This window comes from Salvelinus namaycush, chromosome 4 (genome assembly GCF_016432855.1).
Source record: "Salvelinus namaycush isolate Seneca chromosome 4, SaNama_1.0, whole genome shotgun sequence".
NCBI lineage: Eukaryota > Metazoa > Chordata > Actinopteri > Salmoniformes > Salmonidae > Salvelinus > Salvelinus namaycush.
Window position 1 is genome coordinate 8,858,996 of NC_052310.1, and position 12,983 is coordinate 8,871,978.

Consider the following 12,983-nt stretch of genomic DNA (forward strand, 5'->3'; position numbering starts at 1 on the left):
TGTCTCTCCATCAGGTCCTAATGGCCTGGTACTCAGGGCTCTATTATCCCTCCATCAGGTCCTAATGGCCTGGTACTCAGGGCTCTATTATCCCTCCATCAGGTCCTAATGGCCTGGTACTCAGAGCTCTATTGTTTCTCCATCAGGTCCTTAATGGCCTGGTACTCAGGGCTCTATTGTCCCTCCATCAGGTCCTAATGGCCTGGTACTCAGAGCTCTATTGTTCCTCCATCAGGTCCTAATGGCCTGGTACTCAGTGCTCTATTGTTCCTCCATCAGGTCCTTAATGGCCTGGTACTCAGAGCTCTATTGTCTCTCCATCAGGTCCTAATGGCCTGGTACTCAGGGCTCTATTATCCCTCCATCAGGTCCTAATGGCCTGGTACTCAGGGCTCTATTATCCCTCCATCAGGTCCTAATGGCCTGGTACTCAGAGCTCTATTGTTTCTCCATCAGGTCCTTAATGGCCTGGTACTCAGGGCTCTATTGTCCCTCCATCAGGTCCTAATGGCCTGGTACTCAGGGCTCTATTATCCCTCCATCAGGTCCTAATGGCCTGGTACTCAGAGCTCTATTGTCCCTCCATCAGGTCCTAATGGCCTGGTACTCAGGGCTCTATTATCCCTCCATCAGGTCCTAATGGCCTGGTACTCAGAGCTCTATTGTCCCTCCATCAGGTCCTAATGGACTGGTACTCAGGGCTCTATTATCCCTCCATCAGGTCCTAATGGCCTGGTACTCAGAGCTCTATTATCCCTGCATCAGGTCCTAATGCCCTGGTACTCAGGGCTCTATTGTCCCTCCATCAGGTCCTAATGGCCTGGTTCTCAGGGCTCTATTGTTCCTCCATCAGGTCCTAATGGCCTGATACTCAGTGCTCTACTGTCCCTCCATCAGGTCCTAATGGCCTGGTACTCAGGGCTCTATTGTCCCTCCATCAGGTCCTAATGGCCTGGTTCTCAGGGCTCTATTGTTCCTCCATCAGGTCCTAATGGCCTGGTACTCAGAGCTCTATTGTTCCTCCATCAGGTCCTAATGGCCTGGTACTCAGTGCTCTATTGTTCCTCCATCAGGTCCTAATGGCCTGGTTCTCAGGGCTCTATTGTTCCTCCATCAGGTCCTAATGGCCTGCTGCTTTCGCAACAGCTAATGGGGATCCTAATAAAATACCAAATACGAAAAATTCTAAACACCCAGAACATATTAGAGTTTATGCATACCCATAGGCCTATATATGAACCCAAGCCCGAAAACAAAATCTGAATTAATATAATTATTGTGCCGTTATACAATACATATCCTACAGCATATTACACACGGCACAAACGTTAAATGTTTTGATTTCTAACACATTATAAGGTTTGTATCGTTCACAACTAAAGTTACCAAATAACTGTAAATATAGCATATAGGACCTGTTTCAAATGTTCACTTTTACACTCAACGTAGACACTTCATATGCTCCCTCTGCTCCGAAAGTTAAGTTCAATTAAATTCTTCTTACTATAAAATCATATAATATAAAATAATGCCACGGGACTTATAAGCATATCTTATCAGCTAAATGAACAAGCCCAGTGTCCCAGTGCCTATGGCATGGAGCATAGCCAGATAACATACAGTCGGTCAACTCATATTCTGTTCCTCTGAAATACATTTTCTTCATGTCATAATGTTTCTTTAGACCTGAATAAAATAAATAAAGGATTTATTGTGATAGTATATATTAAATAGATTTATTCAACTTTTAAAAATATAAATGTTCCTAAAGGTCTGCATCAGCGGCTTGTATGCGCGGAGGCGCTTAACTGTCTATGTTAATTAAAGGTCATTTACCGTGAGACCGGCAGTCTTGGGCATGACAATAACCGGTTGACTAAATGTCATGATCGCCACAGCCCTAGGGATTACACTGGGAAGAGTCTTGTTGATGATTCCTGTAACCAGAAAGCCCGCCCCACTGTTTAAATGTAGACTCAGTAATATGACATCATCGTAAACCGTTTAGACATCAACAACTAACACATTGTGCCTTTTTAAGTTGATGTCATTTCATCTTCTACCTCTAGAGGGCATGCTGAGGTGGTGACTGACAGAGCGTTCGGCGAGGGTTCTGGTATCATCCTGTTGGACGATGTGCGTTGTGAGGGGACGGAGTCGTCCCTGCTGGACTGTCGCCATGGCACCTGGGGCCATAGCGACTGTTCCCATGGAGAGGATGTGGGCGTGCGATGCAGGTCCGGAGCTAAAGAAGAAGAGACCAATGAGGTGCCGGCTGTTGCACCTGCCACAGGTGAGGCTTACTCCGTCAGCAATACGGCCAAGCGACCATCAGGCCTTTTCATTAGCTTGTACGAGTATGTTTGTGTTGCAGGTCCTCTGTTGCGTCTGGTTGGGGGTGGTAGCCATAACGAAGGTCGTGTGGAAGTCTATCTCCATGGAGACTGGGGGAGTATCTGTGACTCAGGCTGGAACGATCTGAACGCTGCTGTGGTCTGCAGACAGCTGGGCCACAGGTGAGTGTGTCTGTGTGTGTTCAGACCTTTGTGTTGAAGAGTAGCTTCAATCAATACAGCATTTGTAATATCTCTCTTTATCTCTGTCTTTCACTCTCCCACTCTTCCCCCTTTTCCTGTTCTCCTTTTCTCCCTGTCCTCCTCCTCCTCCCTCAGTGGTCATGCTGTAGCAGCAGCTGGGTTCGGTCGGGGGAAGGGTCCTGTCCACCTGGACCAGGTGAGGTGTACCGGGAAGGAGGACTTCTTGGGGGAGTGTCCTTCTCTGGGCCGGGGCCGTGACGGCTGCAGATGGAGACAGGATGCAGGGGTGAGCTGTGACCACGCCCCCCGGGCAACAGAGGGCCAGGCCAGGTCAAGTGAGCTCACCTGTGGAGTGAGGAAGATTGTGGAGGAAGGGAACGAGAGGAAGAGTGGAGGAGGAGGAGAGAATGTACTCAGGTAAGAGAAGCTTTACGTACAGCGTAGATACACAGAATATCACACGCCTCATGAGAAGTTAACGCGCGGACACACCACACACAGACACTCTACCCTCCCCTCCCCCTCTCCTCTAGGACATTGTGGCCATGGCAGGTGTCAGTGTGGTTGGGTTCTGAGGGGAAAGATGGCCATCCTATCTGTAGTGGTACTCTGATCTCTCCCTGCTGGGCCCTGGCCTCCGCTCACTGCTTCACCAGGTGAGACCTCTCCTTTTCCTTTCTCGTTTCCTTTTTTTAGTCATTTCTTTTTTCTACTTTCAGTGCTCACGTCTTCTTTTTCATCCTTCATTTCTTTCCATCCAATTTTATGTCCCCGTTTTCCAAACACTTACACCTGCTATCTCTCCCTCTCCCCCTCCAAGGTTTGGTATTGGCCCGTCTCAGTATGTGGTGCGCGTGGGGGGTTCTGACCGAATTCTGACCCCGGAGCGAGTGGTGGTCCATAGAAAGTTCAGAGCAGATCAGGGCCCTGGGGGTCATGACCTGGCCCTGCTGAGGCTGCCCAGCCCCAAGGATCACTGTTTGACCTTTGACCCCCACACTAACGCAGCCTGCCTCCCCACCCCGGACGCTGCGGGGGGGAAGACCCCCTTGTCCTGCATTGCCGCGGTTACCGCTGGCTGGGACGGCCCAGGTACGCCTCACTTTCCACTACCTCTTAACTACAACCTCTTAGGATATATGGTTTAGTGCTGAGACGTTAGTAAGTTATTCCTCCCTACTGTACATATCCTCTTCCCCCTCAGATGCTGTGCTCCAGTCCTGGGTACCCCTCCTGACGTCATGGCAGTGTAAGAAGCGTTATGGCGATGGTTACTCCTCCCACGGCACGCTGTGCGCTGGCAGCCCCCCTGACACACGTCGTCTCCACGGGAACAACGGTTGCCAGGGCAACTGGGGCGGTGGGCTGGTATGCCAGGGGGAGGGAGGGCGATGGGTGTTGACCGGGATCGTCTCCGGGGGTTACGGTTGCAGCGACCCCTCAACCCCGGCGCTCTACACACGGGTCAGCCGGTTCGGGGGCTGGATCGAGGAAGTCACACACAGGAGCGGGACATACACACACACACAATCATGACGAGTTGAAAAAACACACTGACGATCAATTCATACACACACACGATCAGCACAGAAATATACACACACATACACACACACACACACACACACACGATCACAATGAACACATACAAAATCTGCATACACACACTCACAATAAACACACACACACTCTTGTCTGATCCAGGACACGCCATTGGCTCACCGGCCGTGTCATGTGACTATCAGAGGAAGGATAGATGATGATGGAGGAAGAAGAGGAGGACATGTTGGAAAAGGAGGGAGAGAAAGAGGAAAGATACAAGAGAAGAAGAACGAGAAGAGATCCTCCTCTGCCCCCCTGACCTCTGACCCCTGACCATGTAGACTTTTGTGTGTGTGCATGTGTATTACACTAGCTATGGGGTGTGTGCATTCATGTATGTGTGCCATCTGTGTGTGTATCATCTGTGTGTCTGGGAGGGGAGGTGCTGTAGTGATGTGTAGCTAGACGACGTGCTTTAGGTAGTCACTTCTCTGACAGTGGGGTTGAGTTTCTTGTGATGCCCTATTTGAATGTGAAGTCTGTCCAGAATGATCTGTTATTCTTTAACCAGTGGTAAAAAAATAATATATAAGCTGTTGTTCAAAAGCTGTTCTCGAATATCTAATATCACTTTTGTATTCCTGAAGATGCTATCTACCTTGGAGGGGACTGTCGCTTCTTTCACATGTGAACTGGAGAAGCTCTTCTGTCTCCTTTCAAATAAACTGGACTTTCTTGGGGGGGGCTCAAAACTGGACTCTTCATTTGGCGGCAGTTAGCCTTGAGGTTTAGGCCAGTAACCTGAGGTTGTTGGTGTCAGTTCCCAGCTACCATCTGCCGTTGTGCCCTACAGCAAGACTCTACTGCTCCAACAAATTGCTCCAGGGATTCTGCGCTGTGGCATACGCTGTGCCTCTCAACGGCATTGCGACATCATGAAAAACAAAATGATATTCTATGCTACTCTATTTTTCTCTCTCCTGTCAAAGCCATGGAAAGCCAGGGGGTGGATCGTATTCATCTTTTTCTACTGATCTCCCTGAATGGCTCTAGTTGTTAACGTTGTGTGTAAATACTTCTGATTGTTTATGTGTTGCATTCATTAATGTCTGATTTCAATGTTTTTCTATGACCTCAGTAGTAGACGGTGTTGTCATATTCAGAGGCATAATTTATCCTACGCTTGAGGGAGAAGTTGCCCCTAACCCGAGATCTAGGATCAGATTAGCCAACTCCAAATGATATGGCATCAAACATATGGAAACCATGTGTTTGATACCATTCCACTTATTCCGCTCCAGCCATTAGCACAAGCCCCTCCTCCCCAATTAAGGTGCCACCAACTTCCTGTGGGGAGGATGCAAAAAGATCTGACCCAGGACCAGTGGTTAGGTTGAACTTCTACCAGCTCCATATACAGTATGGCCCTGATGATAGTTTATTTGTTTCTAACTGGCTCAATCAGGTGTGGTGAAGCCTCTTGTATTCCATAACTAATTGTTTCTCTCAAACAGGAAATGCTCCTATTCCTTATTTTATCCTCTTGAGACTCCTGTCTATCCAGTAACATGTGGTTTGTCATGTATAATCATCACATTCAACTCCTCCTTGTGACTTCATGTTTGAGTAAAACTGTTCAGTCATACTAAGGCCTCTTATTCAATCCGTATCGCGGAAGTTCAGCGTAACAGCGTGATTGAAATTTAAAGGCAATGTTCCCACGTTAGCGGAGACTGCGTTCACAGTAAACGCCGCATATGTCGGCTCAATGGGAAATGACCTTTACATTTCTACTGTAAGTCTTCAGCGATACAGATTGACTAGAGTCCTAAATCAATGTAAATATTTCCATAGCTGGACATATTCCACCAAACCCACATTGCATACTGTAGCCAGTGTGTGTTTGCGCATAGGAAACAGTAGTTTGTAAACACAGACACTGCATAAACAATGCTTCTGTGGGTTTGATTGAATTCGAGACAGAGTTCACCATGTCTGTTTGAAGCTGTGAAGAGTCTGACTCAGTAGAAATGTAAAACCGTCTTACAGACATCTGTGTGTTCCTCTGACTGGTCTGTACTGAAACACGATGGACTATTGAAGGGTATTGTGCTGGTCTCTAATGTCTGGTCTTTATAACACATCAAAATAAATGTCTTTTTTTGTCTGTTCTTTATGGAGGAGTATTACTGTAGAACAGCGGCTTGATGACCACAGTAAGTGAGCGTCGTTTCTAATGGCTGTATTTACATCATCACAGCCACTGGGGGGTGCTATCTAATGCGTTGAATGAAGCCTCTGCCTGCTCAATGCTCAGGCGAATAAGCAGGAGAGTTCACATGATGGCTACACAGCTGGATGGAGTCCCACATAACTTACAGGAAAACCCCACAAACTGAGGTGGACACAGACCTGAATGTGCTACTTCAGTTGAATGCATTCATTGTAAATCCGTTTGGATAAGAACCTTTGATAAGTTTGCTAAATTACTAAATGTTGTGCGGTGTTTAGGCCTACATGTTGATTAAAGGTGCAATATGTAGAAATCGCTCCGCCATTTCCTGGTTGCTAAAATTCAAATAATTTGCCTAATTTTAGTTGACGTGACAACTTGTTCTCAACTAGCCTACTTGGTTAAAAGTGAATTTTTGAAATATATATTTTTTAAACAAGCACTCAAGAGTGTAGAGAATCACTGTACCATCTAAACCCCTGACATTTTTTTTCAGCTGGTGTACCAAACTGAAAGTAAAAGATACAAAAACAAATCTTAAGAACGGGAAGCATAGAAATACATTGAAAATCACGAATCGGACAGAAAGAACAGGTTGTCTATTGAAGCTGATCTACAGCATGAAGCTGTGAGGACACCTTGTGGCCTCAGATAAAGCTATTCTCTAGTGACTCCTTCAGCGCTACATCTTAACCCAGGGCACCAGACCATGTGATGCACTGACAATATAAATGGACTTAAGACACCGGTGGAGACCAGGGGTAATTCTCAATAGTCTTTCCTTAAATTTCTCATCCTCTCCCTGGCTGTCTCTGTCTCAACCTATCAAAGGGAAGCGAGGAGAGTATTCGAGGACATTACAAGTGGGTTTTCCTTGTTTCCCCTCTCCTCGGTCTCAAAACATCAGAGGTAAGCTTAGGGCTCAATTCAATCCGTATTGCGGAATTTCCGAGCTTGAAATGTAAAAGGTCATTTCCGATCGCAGCATTTAACGTGAATGCTGTCTCCACGAACGCGCGAACATTGCCTTTAAAATTAAATCGTGCTCTAGCGCTGAAGTCACACAACACAGATTGAATCAAGCCCTAAGTAACAAGATTGGAGAAGAATGGTGTCCCTCTGACATTTTGAGGAGGCGGGCAGAAGAAGGGAGAGAAACAAGGAATTGAGGAAAGACTTGAGAATGAGCTCAGGGTTTTTATTCCTGGTTCTAGTCAACATGATGTCTGTAACCTTTGAGAAGACAGACGGGTAGAGAACAAGAGAGAGCGACAGATGGCCAGATAGATGGACAGCATGCTGGACATGTGACAGTAGGTCAGTGAATGTGTGTGTGAGTCAGTATTAGTGTGGGTGTGTGTGCATGAACGTGTGTGGCAGTGGTGGATATTGTGTGTGTAGAAGCTGACCTGCAGCAGTGTCCTCATTAATCACAGAGAAGACCGGGACCAAGAGACTTGTCCTACATCTGACACACACTCACGGGAGTACGCAGTCCGCCTTAAATAAGGTTACACGCGGAAGTACGCAGTCCGCCTTCAATAAGGTTACACAGTCTGCCTTAAATAAGGTAACAATACTGCCCTAAATAGGTGCAGACTACATAACACCGCCGTGTCACCTTTAATGAGAACACAAGATGACTGGAAATCTTGAGACTTCTAAGGCAGACACACTATCAATAGATTCAGGTGAACAGTTACAGTAGCAGAGTAGGACCATGTTAATCAGACCACGCACTGCAGTATCATTAGTATGAAGCAATCAGTGGAGGCTGGTGGGAGGTGCTACAGGAGGACAGGCTCATTGTTATTGCTGCAATGGAATGGTATCAAAACACGTCAATCATATGGAAACCACGTGTTTGTCTCCGTTCCATTAATTCCATTCCAGAAATTATGAGCCCATCCTCCTATAGCTCCTCCCACCAGCCTCCACTGGAAGTAGTGTACAGGACACACATTCTAAGGGCTAGCAGGACATTGGAACACTGGTTAAACTGTTTGTTTCGGACATGAAAAGAGACACACAAAACGGTGCTGAAATATTTTTATTAAATACTTTCAAGATCCAAGTTGAATAACAAAGCTATGATAAAGGACCTAGTAATATTGAGACAAACACGTGATCGTCCTCAATTCATGGTTTTATTTTACCGTACATCATGATCATGCAAAAAAAAAAACCTCCAGCATCCAACGACTGCTGGGGAAAGAAAGCGCAGGCCGACAGGTTAACATCACAACGCAGGGAGAGTACTGACAATGAGCTTTATACCAAGCTAAGGCTCCGCAATCCTTTTTGTAATTAAATAGTCTTTTTATTTATTTTTTTAAATATTTTTTTAATCTCATGTCACCTATTCAATATTCTGGATGGAGGAGGGTTTTTCATTTTTATTTCAAAAGATGCAAATATGATATCGTTAGTATATACCCTATCCTCTACCCTAGTTCAGGTAGGTGCACAGTGGAGATGCTTAAACTGAAAACATGCATACATCTTTCTGGTTTAATTCCACAAATTATTATGTGATCTCTGAACTCTCTACTGCTCTTCTCTCACCTGAATGGCCAATATAAGGACTGAAATACCACTGAGGGGGTGAAATTAAATGAATACATTTACTATTAATTTTAATTGATTATGTTGTCTCCACGTTCACCCTCTATTCCCTTTTTCCTGTCTGTGTGTGTATGTGTGTGTAACAGATTTCTATCCTCAACAACTGATCTTGATTAAGTCCCTTCCTTCCCTGTGATATTATAACCAGCTAGTCTGATCAGTTAAATAGTTGGGTGTAACTTTAGTGTGTGTGTGTGTGTGAGATATATATAGAGTGCAGAACTTTCCAAACAGCAAACAGTAAACAAAAACATTGTCAACAAAACCCAAACCAGGAGACAGACAGACACAGAGAGAGAGAGACATTCAAACAGAGAAACAGACACCGCTCGACAAAATGGGGAGAATGAAGGACACTGTTACTAATGGAGGGACACCGCTCTACAAATGGGGAGAATGAAGGACACTGTTACTAATGGAGGGACACCGCTCTACAAATGGGGAGAATGAAGGACACTGTTACTAATGGAGGGACACCGCTCTACAAATGGGGAGAATGAAGGACACTGTTACTAATGGAGGGACACCGCTCTACAAATGGGGAGAATGAAGGACACTGTTACTAATGGAGGGACACCGCACAAAGAACGGATGAAAACACACTACCGGAGTTTCACCATGGAGACGGTGCAGCGGTGAAGATATGTTACAACGCCTGACACACCACAGAGTGTGTAGGTGTGAGCAAGTGTGTTCACGATATGCATTTACACAGAACGTGTGAGACTGGAGGCTCAGGACGTGAAGATAGAGTGAGAACTTGGACGGGAGGCGTGCATGTGTTGACGTGTGAGCGCCTTGTTGATCGTCACACGGTGTCAACCACATGTAGACGTCAGAGGTTATGTCAAAATGGGGTCAGGAACACGGCCATGGGACTACGGCTGGTGTGTGTGACCAGATGGTGTTCACCCCTTTGTCGTGCACTCTGAATGAGTCTCTTAGACTTATATACACACACACACACACCATCTAAAACACAGCCAGAGGGTGGGAGAGTGAAACGGAGAGGGGAGGGGTGAGGAAAGGGAGAGAGCGAGAGAAAACATGCAAAATGCAGACGCCTTTTCCCAAAAGTCCCTCTCTCCCACTGCAGACAGATAAAACAGACAGTACACATTGCAGCTTCACTTTTACAATAAAACCCCTTTTAAAACGCAGTCACTTACAATTTGTCTCAAACAGACTCAGACACAGTCCACAGAAACGCAACGTAAACACAAGGCTAAAAACACAACAGAAACAAAATCGCTCTCGAATGCACCCCCCTACCTTCCCTTCTCTCAAAAAAACTAAAGCAGCAAAGAACACAGAAACGTGTAAAAAGCCTACAGTTGTACACTTTGGTGTTTCCTCACATCAAGTTATTACATCCTTTCTGATCGAACCGACTGTCCTTCCGTTCAGAATTCTGATAGGGAATTCTCCATTTACAAAACCCAACATGTCACCTCTATCAAATCACACACATTCTCCTCTCATTCCACGTATATATAAATGCTTGGTAGGGTTGGGTGTTGTCTGATACTAGTCATATATTATCCTGTATACTTACAACTCATTGTCATATCTGGCATTACAAGTTCATTAACCCTTCCTCCCCCCGCTCCTCTCATCATCTCAAAATGGCTGCCGTGGACGGGAGACAAAATGGCTGCCGGGTGGGAGGGGTCAGAGGTCAAAGGACAAGCCCTCCTATTGGGCGTCAGATGCATGCATCATTCCCACAGGGGCGGAGTCCACACTCGGCCGCCCCCCAGCGGATCAAAGGATAGACGGAATTGGTTGGTGTTGCAGAGAGGGTGCAGTCTTGCCCGGCCGGGCTCCTGGCATGGGCCAATCCACAAAGAGGACACACCCCCAAAACACACTAGCCGAAAACACGCCCCAAAAAACTCACACTCCGCCTGGAGTGTTTGGACACCTGAGGGAGATCGAAACAGAGAGAGAAAGAAAGACAAAAAAAGAGAGAGAATGGGAGCAAACCTTTAATCCCTTGAAAGTTCTAAAAAGTGTGTGTATATATACGTGGACGTGTTTCACTATACTTGTGGGGACCAGAAGTCCAGAAGTCCAGAAGGGACCAGAAGTCCCCACAAGCATAAGAAACCAACAAAAATGTTACCCACAGGAGACATTCTGTTAGTCCCCACAAGGAAAAAGGGTATTTCTAGGGGTTTAGGATTAAGGTTCAAATTAGTGTTAGGGATAGAATTAGGATTAGGGGCTAAAGGTTAGGCTTAGGTTTTGGGGTTAAGGTTCAGTAATATATACGAATGGGAATCAATTGTGTGTCTCCACAAGGTTAGTTATACACACACACAGTTTATTTGTGTGAGTACATACCAGATCACTGCAGCGGTGCGGCCGGAGCACCAGAGCAGTGGAAGTGAACGTTGAGCCACTTGCTGTCGCGGCGATGCCACACCCTAGTCTCCTCCGATTGGCTGGAGCGGGGGCGGCCCTGGCCATCGACGAATTGTGTAAGGCGGATGTAGGCGATGCAGGCAGCCTCCTCTCCAATCAGATGAACGTGGGGGTTCAGCAGGGTGGTGTGGACAGGCTTACTGTTCTTACTCAGCACTGTAGGAACACATAAAACATGTTTGGATCTCTGCTGAACTCGTTCGTTGTATGTTCAGAAGTGTATGAAATAGCGAAAGAGACTCACAGTTTTCAAAGTAGAACTTGTGGAAGTCCATTCCCTCCACCAGGTTCCCCAGAGCTTCAGGCTCAAAGGAAGTCAGACCTGGATCACAGATCCTCCTGATGAGAGAGGAGAAGAGAGAGCGAGAGCGACAACATTAGGTTCATGTTAGTAACTAATCAGCCGTGTGAAACAACGTAGCTGTACTCACGTGTAGGCCTCAAAGTCTCCATTGTTCACGGCTTCAATCAGCTGTTCAGTTATCTTGATTATCTCCTGCTTACGAGCTTGAGAGAGGAGAGAGAGAGAGAGATGGAAGTTCAGCGATCTAGCTAAATAGGAACTACTTCACATCTTACCCGCCACCATAGCTCTACTCGCTCTCTACTTTTTCCCTGACAGCTCCATACTAGTGTGTGTATATCTCTCTCTCTGTGTGTGTGTGTGCTTACTGTGCTGTGCTGTGGTATTGGCTGTTACAGGGACATTGTTGCTCCCTAGTGGAGCGGCGGGCGGAGCAGACTGAGCATGCTCAGACTCGGGGTTGGAGCCTTGATCAGAGCCGTTCCACGCCATGCGCTTTACATCATGCAGAGGAACGGCTGGAACACACAACGCATGGTCACTCACATACACACGCATGCAGTTAGACACATGCAAACCACTCGAACACACGACATGAAGGAACAGTAATGATGGATGTTGGTTCATGAAAAAGACATTGAAACAGACACGGGGGGGGGGGGGGGGGCTCTGAGCAGCTCAGCTGACGAGGAAGAAATCTGCTTCCTGCATCATGATTTTACACTACGTGTCCCTTCGTTCCACATTGCAGAAACACACTTCTCTCTATGAAAACTGACGATACACATTAAGGATGGCTCTCCAATCAGCAATTTGAGAAGCAGAACAGAGGCCTGCCATTGGATCACAGCATGTCAGAGCACTGGCCAACAGGAGAGCAGTGTTTTGAGAGAGGAGGAGGAGAGAGAGGACAGCACCGTGGGGGAGGAAGAGAGAGAGAAGGACACCACCGTGGGGGAGGAAGAGAGAGGAGGAGAGAGAGAGAGAGAAGGACAGCACCGTGGGGGAGGAAGAGAGAGGAGGAGAGAGAGAGAGGACAGCACCGTGGGGGAGGAAGAGAGAGGAGGAGAGAGAGAGAGAGAAGGACAGCACCGTGGGGGAGGAAGAGAGAGGAGGAGAGAGAGAGAGAAGGACAGCACCGTGGGGGAGGAAGAGAGAGGAGGAGAGAGAGAGAGAAGGACAGCACCGTGGGGGAGGAAGAGAGAGGAGGAGAGAGAGAGAGAAGGACAGCACCGTGGGGGAGGAAGAGAGAGGAGGAGAGAGAGAAGGACAGCACCGTGGGGGAGGAAGAGAGAGGAGGAGAGAGAGAAGGACA

The 12,983-nt window shown here is 46.8% G+C and overlaps 2 protein-coding genes across 12 annotated transcripts in view; one reads left to right on the forward strand and one right to left on the reverse strand.

Annotated features, from left to right (window-relative positions):
• Positions 1-4,818, forward strand: part of LOC120045343 (neurotrypsin-like) — a 7,717-nt gene extending 2,899 nt beyond the window's left edge. Inside the window, exons 7-12 of the mRNA XM_038990223.1 lie at positions 2,070-2,293; positions 2,375-2,516; positions 2,673-2,954; positions 3,071-3,193; positions 3,358-3,629; positions 3,742-4,818. Coding sequence (XP_038846151.1) covers positions 2,070-2,293; positions 2,375-2,516; positions 2,673-2,954; positions 3,071-3,193; positions 3,358-3,629; positions 3,742-4,073 — 1,375 coding nt within the window. The 3' untranslated portion in view covers positions 4,074-4,818. The remainder of the gene's footprint in view (positions 1-2,069; positions 2,294-2,374; positions 2,517-2,672; positions 2,955-3,070; positions 3,194-3,357; positions 3,630-3,741) is intronic.
• Positions 4,819-8,346: 3,528 nt separating this feature from the next.
• LOC120046117 (calcium/calmodulin-dependent protein kinase type II subunit gamma-like) overlaps positions 8,347-12,983 on the reverse strand; it is a 52,101-nt gene continuing 47,464 nt past the window's right edge. For 6 of the 11 annotated variants that reach the window (XM_038991086.1, XM_038991085.1, XM_038991084.1 and 3 more), the window contains 4 exons: positions 11,796-11,871; positions 11,609-11,703; positions 11,284-11,520; positions 8,347-10,861 (listed from right to left, as the gene is read on the reverse strand). In XM_038991086.1, coding sequence (XP_038847014.1) covers positions 11,288-11,520; positions 11,609-11,703; positions 11,796-11,871 — 404 coding nt within the window. In that variant the 3' untranslated portion in view covers positions 8,347-10,861; positions 11,284-11,287. Of the gene's footprint in view, positions 10,862-11,283; positions 11,521-11,608; positions 11,704-11,795; positions 11,872-12,036; positions 12,187-12,983 lie in introns of all 11 variants that reach the window. The other 5 variants (XM_038991081.1, XM_038991080.1, XM_038991078.1 and 2 more) reach the window with 1 other exon arrangement.